Below are 8,802 nucleotides of genomic sequence, written 5' to 3' on the forward strand. Positions count from 1 at the left end.
GCGTAAGCCCCGCTGCCCAGGGCCACACACGGGGGCCCGGATGGCGGCTCGCGCTGGCCAACCCTGCCTGCAGTATGCAAATGAGCCACCATCTTTGTTGGCGGTTAATTTGCATATTGCTCTGATTAGCCAATGGGAGGTGTAGCAAAGGTACTGTCAATTACCATGTTTGTCTATTATTAGATAGGAATCCAGCCACTATGTGAAGATGAAACACTAGAAATAGAACATCACCATTTTACCACACCCATCTTGACTCAGTGGGTGTAGGTGGAGAGCACCTATGACTAACACCTCAAATGCAGACCAGGTGGAAAAGCCAAGCACCTCCTAGGACGTCGTCTTGTCCAAAAACTGAGCCTGCAACAGAGGAAGTATCTAGAGCTAATACTCAATGTACAGGGGTGACAGGAGACAGAGGCACACGCTACATGCCACTAGAGGGTGCATCACCAGCCAGATCCAGACTGGGAAACTCTGGGACAAATGATCCAGGTCTTCAGCAAAAAATTGGGGGGAAAAAAAAGCTGAAAGAAAATAACCCAATAGATGAGCGATTTTCAACCTTTTTCATCTCATTGCATACATAAACTAATTACTGATATTCTGCTGCACATCAAAAATACATTTTTTGCCAATCTGACAAAAAAAATATAATTTTGATTCATTCACATTGGATGGCTATTGTTATGTTGGCTGTTGTCATTTTTTTATTTGACAAGCTAAGGGAAAAGAGGGCAGTGCCCCTGACTAAATAGTCAGGTACTGCATGTTTAACAAAATTCTTATGGCACACTGGTTGAAAATTGCTGCTACAGATTAAAAGAGATTTAATAGATATGTCAATGGATTGCAGGAAATCTACATTATTTGGACTTTGATTCAAATAAATTACTAACAATTTTATAACATCTGCTAGAGGCCCGGTGCACAAAATTCATGCGGGGGGGGGGAGGTGTCCCTCAGCCCGGCCTACGCCCTCTCACAATCCGAGACCCCTTGGGTATGGCCCCTAGGCCTGGCCTATCAGGGCTTTCCTTCCCCATGGCTGCTGGCAGCTGGCCCTGTCCCCACCGCTGCCACTGTTGGCCATCTGTGCCGTGCTGCACCCCTGCCTCCCGCTGCCACCAGTTGCCTCCCTCTGTGGGCGACAGGCATGGGTGATCGCTTGGCTGGCCTGGGCCTCCCTCTGCAGGGCAATCACTGGCCGGCCCCACACACCAGCCACAGCACTGCTGGCTGGTGGCCTGGGCCTCCCTCTGTGGCTGCCAGCTGGGAGGCCCCACCCACCTGGCTGGGGCTCTGCGATTGATCGCTGTGCAGAGGGTGGCCTGGGCCTCCCTCTTTGGGGCAATTGATCATGGAGCCCCCCCATCAGTTGCCCCGCAGAGGGGTGGCCTGGGCCTCCCTCTGCGGGGCGATCATGGGGCGATGGCAAGGCCCCCCTGACCAATTGCATCACACCCACCTTGGCTGGCCTGGCACCAGTGCATGTGATAGCGTGGTCATCTGGAAGGTCGTCTGGATGGTCGTTCTGCTGTTCGGTCGTTAGGTCAATTTGCATATTACACTTTTATTATTATAGAGTAGGGGCCCAGTGCATGAATTCATGCACCTTGAAAGGAATTGTGGGCTGTGAGGCTGCAGTAGGCACAGGGGCCCATTCTCCGCACCTCCCCAGCCCCTCCCACCATGGCCCCCAGTCCCCTGTCAGCTGGCAGCCCCACTCCCGCCACCGCCACTCCCATGCGCTGACGATGCCAGCCCTGCTCGCACCCGCTGACAGCGCACAGCAATTGGGGCCAGCACCAGCAGCAGGTGCAAGCAGGGCCAGCCCTGTCAGTGGGTGCGAGTGGCAGCTGCTGCCCTGATCGCCTCTCAGGAGCAGAGGGAAGTGGAGACTCCCTCAGGGGCGATCAGGGCCAGCATCCTCCACTCACACCCGCTGATGGCGCTGAGTGATCGGGACTGGTGCCGGGCAGCTCCAGTGCCTGCTGCAGGTGTGAGCGGGGCCAGTGCTGGCAGTGGGTGCGAGTGGGACTGGTGCCGGCAGCAGATGTGAGCACCGGGTGGGACCATGGCGTGCGGGAGCAAAGAATTTTCAGTAACCACCAGAGATTCACTCTGATGACAGCAACCGGCACCCTGCTTGGTCTGGTGCCCCTGCTCACCTGCTCCACCATCCCACGGCGCCCAATGCCCGCCATTTTCTGCACACGCCTCCTGGTGGTCAGCGCATGTCATAGCAACCGGTTGTTCGATTGTTCAGTTGTTCTGGTTGTTCTGCTGTTGGGTCTATTTACATATTAGCCTTTTATTATATAGGATGAGACAGTTGAAGATATGGCACTGATCAGTTTGGCTTAATGGTCAGAGTGTCGGCCCTTGGACCAAAGGGTTGCAGGTTCGATTCCCAGTCAAGAGCATATACCTCTGTTGTGGGTTTGATGCCCAGCCCGGGTTGGGGCATGTGCGGGAGGCAGTCAATGTGTCTCTCTCACATCAGACTCTCTCTCTCTCTCCTCCTCCTCCTCCTCCTCCTCCTCCTCCGCCTCCTTTTCTTCCTCCTCCTCTTCCTCCTCCTGCCCTTCCAATCTATAAAAGTCATTGGAAAATATATCCTTGGGTGAGGATTAACAAAAAAAAGAAAATGTGGATACCAACTGACTAATGATTTTAAGAGATGATTGTATATGAATAATTATTTTGGTGTGACACTGGTATTCAGGTTATGGTTTTCTTTGTTTTCATATTTTTAGATAAATATATTGAAATAATTACTGAGGAGTTAAAATGATGTCTGAGATTTGCTTCAAAATGATATGGGGGTGGGGTGGGGTATAAGTAAAGCTAGATTTGCTTAAGTTAACTATTGTTGAAGCTGGAAAAGGGGGATGTGAGGGTTCATTGCACCATTTTGTCTAATTTTATGTTTAAAAATTTTTTGAGCAATAAGTACTTTTATTTATTTATTTTTAATTCTCACCTGAGGATATGTTTGTTATTGATTTCATTTTTTACTTTTTAAATATATTTTTATTGATTTCAGAGAGAAAGGGAGAGGGAGTGAGAGATAGAAACATCAATGATGAGAGAGAACCATTGATCAGCTGCCTCCTACACGCTCCCTACTGGGTATGGAGCCCAGAACTGAGCATGTGCCCTGACCAGGAATCGAACCGTGACCTCCTGGTTCATAAGTTGATGCTCAACCACTGAGCTATGCCAGCCAGGCCATTTTTCATTGATTTTAGAGAGGAAGGGGGAGAGAGTGAATCTTCAGTCAGTTGCCTCCCCTACGGGCCCAACTGGGGAGCGAACCTGCAACCTTTCGGTGTATGAGATGATGATGGAGCAGTAAGTACTTTTTAAAGAACAGTATTCTTCTGAGGCTTGTTCTTTCACTCAACATTATGTTTCTAAGATTCGCCCCCAAGTTGTAGCTGTAGTTCATCCAATGTTCACTTCTGTGTTGTCTTCTCATTGTATGAATTTTCTCATTTGGCTGACAATGGGTATTTGAGTTGTTTTCAGGTTTTTGCTATCACAAGGTGGCTCAAGTGCAGCCTTAACTTGGTAAAGCCAAACATCTGCACTGTGCTGGTGAGGTAAAGCGACAAGGATGGAAACGGAGGACAGGGGCACCAGGCGCTCTCTCAGATCTTACCCACAGGGGACCTTCAGGCTGGTGCGCTGCCGCAGAACTCATGCCAGTGAATTGGGAAGGTTTCGTTGGTTGCTAATGAGAAAACAAAATAAATAGAGCAAAAATGAAATGAAATTAACTAAAATAAAAAATGGGAAAAAGAGCAGAATTTATTTGTTAATATTTTTAAATTGATTTTTAAAAAGTAATCCTCACCTGAGGATATTTTTTCCATAGATTTTTTTTTTCAGAGAGAGTGGAAGGGAGGAGGGAGGGAGGGAGAGAGAGAGAGAGAGAGAGAGAGAGAGAGAGAGAGAGAGAGATGTGAGATTGACACATCGATTGGTTGCCTCCTGCATGGCCCCTACTGGGTCTGGGATTGATCCTGCAACCCAGGTACGTCCTCTTCCCCGACGGGGAATCAAATCTGATTAGTGCGTGGGCCGCCGCTCTCAGCACTGAGCCACACCAGCCAGGGCTTTATTTATTGATTTTTAGAGAGAGAAATATCGATTTGTTGCTCCATCTTCTATGCGTTCATTGGCTCATGCTTGTATGTGCCGACCAGAGTGGAACCCACCCCCTTCGCCCAAGAGAACGGCGCTCTAACCAAGGGAGCTGCCGGACCAGGGCACAGTCGGCTCCTTTCATGTAAAAGTCTGATTGCAAGCACCTCCCTGTTGGGCGGCTCTGTTCGTGGGAATCTTGTTTCTTCCCCCATCACTTGGCTCTGCTCAGCCCCACGCTGTCCTCCTTCTCAGGCAGGGTCTCCTCTGCCACTCCCTGCTCACATCCCGCCAGGCGAGCCCCAGGAAAGAGAAGCCCAGTCCCGTCTCCAGGCCCTGAATGGGGTGTGGCAGGAACTGCGCTGCTCCCAGTGCTGGTCTGGGTCAGCCATCCTTCCCTGGAGTGTGGTGAGAAGCCAGCCCTGCCAGAGCTGCATGGCTTGAGAATAAGGTGGATCCTGAAAACGTATGGGCGTGAGGGGTGAGTCCAGAAAAAGAGGCAGGGAATGCTGGGCTCGCAGAGCAGCAGACACCAGTACAACGCATCAGCGCCTTTTCTCACGTTGGCCCGGGAAGGCGTATGTGGGACACAGTGTAACCGGAGCCAGGTTCTGCTGCCTGCCAACCCTGCAAACCAAATGCTGGTGAAAAAGGAAAGAAGTTTTATTCAAGTGTCAGTCACGGAGGAGATGGGGGACTCTTGTCATAAAGCCCATCTCCCTGTCTGAGTGCAGGCAGAGGTTTGATAAGGAGGGAGAGGGAAAGCACAACAAAGAGACCAAGGGGAGGGTTGGAAAGTTCCCTACCTGCAGGCCAGAGCATCCATTCCAATAAGGACCTGCACACCCGGTGGTGACGTCTGTGCGCGTCATCCTGTGCTCATCATCCTGGCTCCATGTCATCCTGGCTCCATGTCATCCTGTGCTCATCATCCTGGCTCCATGTCATCCTGGCTCCATGTCATCCAGTGCTCATCATCCTGGCTCCACGTCATCCTGGCTCCACGTCATCCTGGCTCCATGTTTGAAGGTCAGCAAATCTCCCGGAACTGGGACAACAGAAGGTCCGAGTCTGCATCTTCTGAAGTTAGTCCCTAGGACTCTGATACAAACGTGCTGTTTACTTACAAGCTGCTTATTAGTCAGAGTCCGCATTTACAGAAACAATCCTTACAGTTCCCACTGTCACACCTGCATGTCAGGGGTGCTAATGGGGAGTGAGGATCAAAAGAACCCTTGTTTGTGAGGTGTGACCAGAGCCCTGTAACTTGGCAGCCAGCAGGCAGCTGGGAGGAGCAGAGGCCAGGAGGGCTGCAGACGAGGCAGGAGAGGCTCGCTCGGAAGGCCGTGGGCCAAAGGCCTGTGATCTGACGGGCAGTTTTGACAAGGAGCTCTTTCCTGGTTAATGTAAGATGTCAGACAGGTTTTATTAAAAACTTCCTCCTACTGCGAGTGGTACTTTGGGGCAAATAAAAGGGGAGATGGCTGTGACCTCCTAGGGTGGGAATGTGAACTGATAATGGGATGGAGCAGGTGACTGTGGAAGTGGCAGAAACAGGGGCTAGAGGAGATAGGTACCCACAGATGGGACCTCAGTACACAGTCATCGCATCCGATGCTTAATGAGCACCTACTGTGCGCCAGGCACTGCTCTGAATGTGTCCCCATCACATCTGATGCTTACTGAGGCACAGCTCTGAATGTGTCCCGCATATTAACCCATTTGCTTCACAACAATCTTCCAAGGTAGGTCCTATCATTACCCCCATAATAGAGACGAGGAAACTGAGGCACAGAGAGGTTAAGTGACTTACCCAAGTGGTAGAGTCTGGATTCTACCACTGTCACCTGCCTCACATAGGTGGGGGTGGTCTTGACAAGTCTACAGGAAGAAAGCCCATTTTATAAGGCCACCTTTTGGTGGCCTTACAGCGGAGGGACTCAGAGTGTCTATTGGTCCATTTGGAAGGAAAGGTGAGGGGCATCTGGGTGCCACAGAGGTGACCGGGTCCTGCAGGGCAGGAGACCTGTGCTGAAGGCGGAAGGTTTGCTGGGACAAAAACTGCTGAATTCCTGGTCTCTCAGAACTATTTTGCTCACTTCCTTTTGCCCATTTCCAATGGCCCCAGCACCCTTTTGGGGAAATACTGCTCCCCCAAAGGAGACCTTGAGCCTTTGTGGGCTCTGCAGGGTATCATGGTCCCTGGTGGGCCCCCCTCTCAACCCAGAGCAGCCAGCCTTCCACTGTTAGCCCTGCCTGGGGCAGCCGAGCTGAGGTCTGCCTTGTCGGGAAGGCAGGAGATGGGCGTCCCGGTGGCTCAGGTCCCGCTGTGGATGACTGAGGAGTTACAAGGAGAGAGAGAAGAATGAAGAGGCACAGACAGTGAGGCATGCACAAGATAGGCACAATGAGAAATAGACAGAGAGAGGGATGGCCCCAGCTGGTTTGGCTCAGTGGATAGAGTGTCAGCCTGCGGACTGATGGGTCCCAGGTTCGATTCTGGCCAAGGGCACGTGCTGGTGAAAATGGAAAGAGGTTTTATTTAAGTGTCTTGATCCCTAGTAGGGGGCGTGCAGGAGGCAGCCAATCAATGATTCTCTCTCATCATTGATGTTTCTCTCTCTCTCCCTTCCTCTCTAGTTACAAGGAGAGAGAGAAGAATGAAGAGGCACAGACAGTGAGGCATGCACAAGATAGGCACAATGAGAAATAGACAGAGAGAGGGATGGCCCCAGCTGGTTTGGCTCAGTGGATAGAGTGTCAGCCTGCGGACTGATGGGTCGTCCCAGGTTTTCTGGCCAAGGGCACGTGCTGGTGAAAATGGAAAGAGGTTTTATTTAAGTGTCTTGATCCCTAGTAGGGGGCGTGCAGGAGGCAGCCAATCAATGATTCTCTCTCATCATTGATGTTTCTCTCTCTCTCCCTTCCTCTCTGAAGTCAATAAAAATATACTTAAAAAAAGAAAGAAAATCAGTGTTTAAAAAAAAGAGAGGTATGGAGACAAGACAGATACAAAGACAAACAAAAAAAGACAGAAGGCGATGAGAGTGATGGACAGAGAGTGAGATGGAGAAGAGATATAATGTCAGGCAGAGAGAAAATGTCAGATGGAGAGAGATGAGCAGTAGACACACTGCCCTCCCAGCCCCACAGAGGGACATGCTGGGACCAGCTTGCAGAAACATACCCCTCACACTGACCTCCTTCTAGGAACTCCCACATTGGCAGCCGGTCCTCCCTCAGCTCTGCCCTCCTCTCCTGCTGCTGGCCAAGCCCATTAAGCTGCTCTCCTGGCCACAACTGAAGGCCCCACGCCCTGGGAAGGAAACCACTGAAGAGGCGTCCATGCTCCCCTGCACCCCAAACCATCAATTAGTGTTAATGAGGGAAGGCTTCTCACTGCGTAAAGACCCCCATCGGGGCCCAGTTGGCGGGGAAGCCCCACCTCCGTGACTCAAGAGGTTAAAGGGCCTGGGCCAGCCTGTGAGCCCAGAGTGTCCAGATGGCGTGTGGCAGTGGGAAGGTCACCATCCAGCTGGTGGATGAGGAGGCAGGACCTGGAGCCCAGGACCCGAAGCTTTTTAGAGGCCAGAGCTATGAGGCAATCCAAGCAGCCTGCCTGGATGAGGGGATCCTGTTCCGTGATCCCTACTTCCCTGCTGGCCCTGATGCCCTTGGCTATGACCAGCTGGGGCCAGACTCAGAGAAGGCCAAAGGAGTGAAATGGATGAGGCCCCATGTAAAGTGTGGCTGGGGGCTGGGTTCTGGCTCTGAGGGAGGAGGGCTGGGGGCTGGACTCCTGGGTCTGAGGGAGGAGGGCTGGGGGCCTGGCCTCCTGGGTCTGAGGGAGGAGGGCTGGGGCCTGGACTCCTGGGTCTGAGGGAGGAGGGCTGGGGCCTGGACTCCTGGGTCTGAGGGAGGAGGGCTGGGGCCTGGACTCCTGGGTCTGAGGGAGGAAGGATCACTGTGGGACCAGCTCAGAGCAGGCTCAACCACCCTGGGTCCAGGAAGGTCCAGAGAAGCCTACCGCCTGCCCAAAGGCTTTACAAGCCTCTCATGGGGTTGGAGACGCTCATTACTCTGGAGCAATGAGGCAGGAGGGGACCCAGGCGCCTGACCGCCTAGTTGCTCCTTCCCTCCCTTTCCTGGCTGAGGCCTGAAATCCCCATCCCCCCAGGAGTTTTGTGCTGAGCCCCAGTTCATCTGTGAGGACATGAGCCGGACAGACGTGTGTCAGGGGAGACTGGGTGAGACCGCTGAGCCCACCTAAGGCCCCAGATCCTGCAAGTTGCAGTTGCGACCCTGACACCTCTGCCCTCGATCTCCCCCTCCCCACCCTCTGACCTCCCCTCCCCCTCCCTCAGCCTCTCCTCTCCCTGGGCCTTAGCCTTCTCTCCTCCAAGGTAACTGTTGGTTTCTTGCGGCTGCCGCCTCCCTCACGCTGCACCCCCGACTCTTGCGCCGAGTGGTGCCCCCTGGACAGGGTTTCCGAGACAACTATGCCGGCGTCTTCCACTTCCAGGTAAAGCTCGGTTCCTCTGCTCATGCCTCAGTTTCCCCAGGTGACATGGTTTCATAGTTGATGTTGTTTCTTTGGGGCTGGAATTTTGGACAGGTACAGCAAGGTCAGGGGTCAGAGCTGGGCCCCAG

General features: G+C 52.5%; 1 protein-coding gene and 1 pseudogene across 1 annotated transcript in view; one reads left to right on the plus strand and one right to left on the minus strand.

Moving 5' to 3' along the window:
- LOC102252851 overlaps window positions 1-5,054 on the minus strand; it is a 36,265-nt pseudogene extending 31,211 nt beyond the window's left edge.
- Window positions 5,055-7,654: 2,600 nt separating this feature from the next.
- CAPN12 (calpain 12) overlaps window positions 7,655-8,802 on the plus strand; it is a 12,692-nt gene continuing 11,544 nt past the window's right edge. The window contains 3 exon segments of the mRNA XM_014535085.1: window positions 7,655-7,891; window positions 8,330-8,399; window positions 8,556-8,714. Of these exon segments, the coding sequence (XP_014390571.1) occupies window positions 7,655-7,891; window positions 8,330-8,399; window positions 8,556-8,714 (466 nt within the window).

Source organism: Myotis brandtii, unplaced genomic scaffold (assembly GCF_000412655.1).
Source record: "Myotis brandtii unplaced genomic scaffold, ASM41265v1 scaffold1373, whole genome shotgun sequence".
NCBI lineage: Eukaryota > Metazoa > Chordata > Mammalia > Chiroptera > Vespertilionidae > Myotis > Myotis brandtii.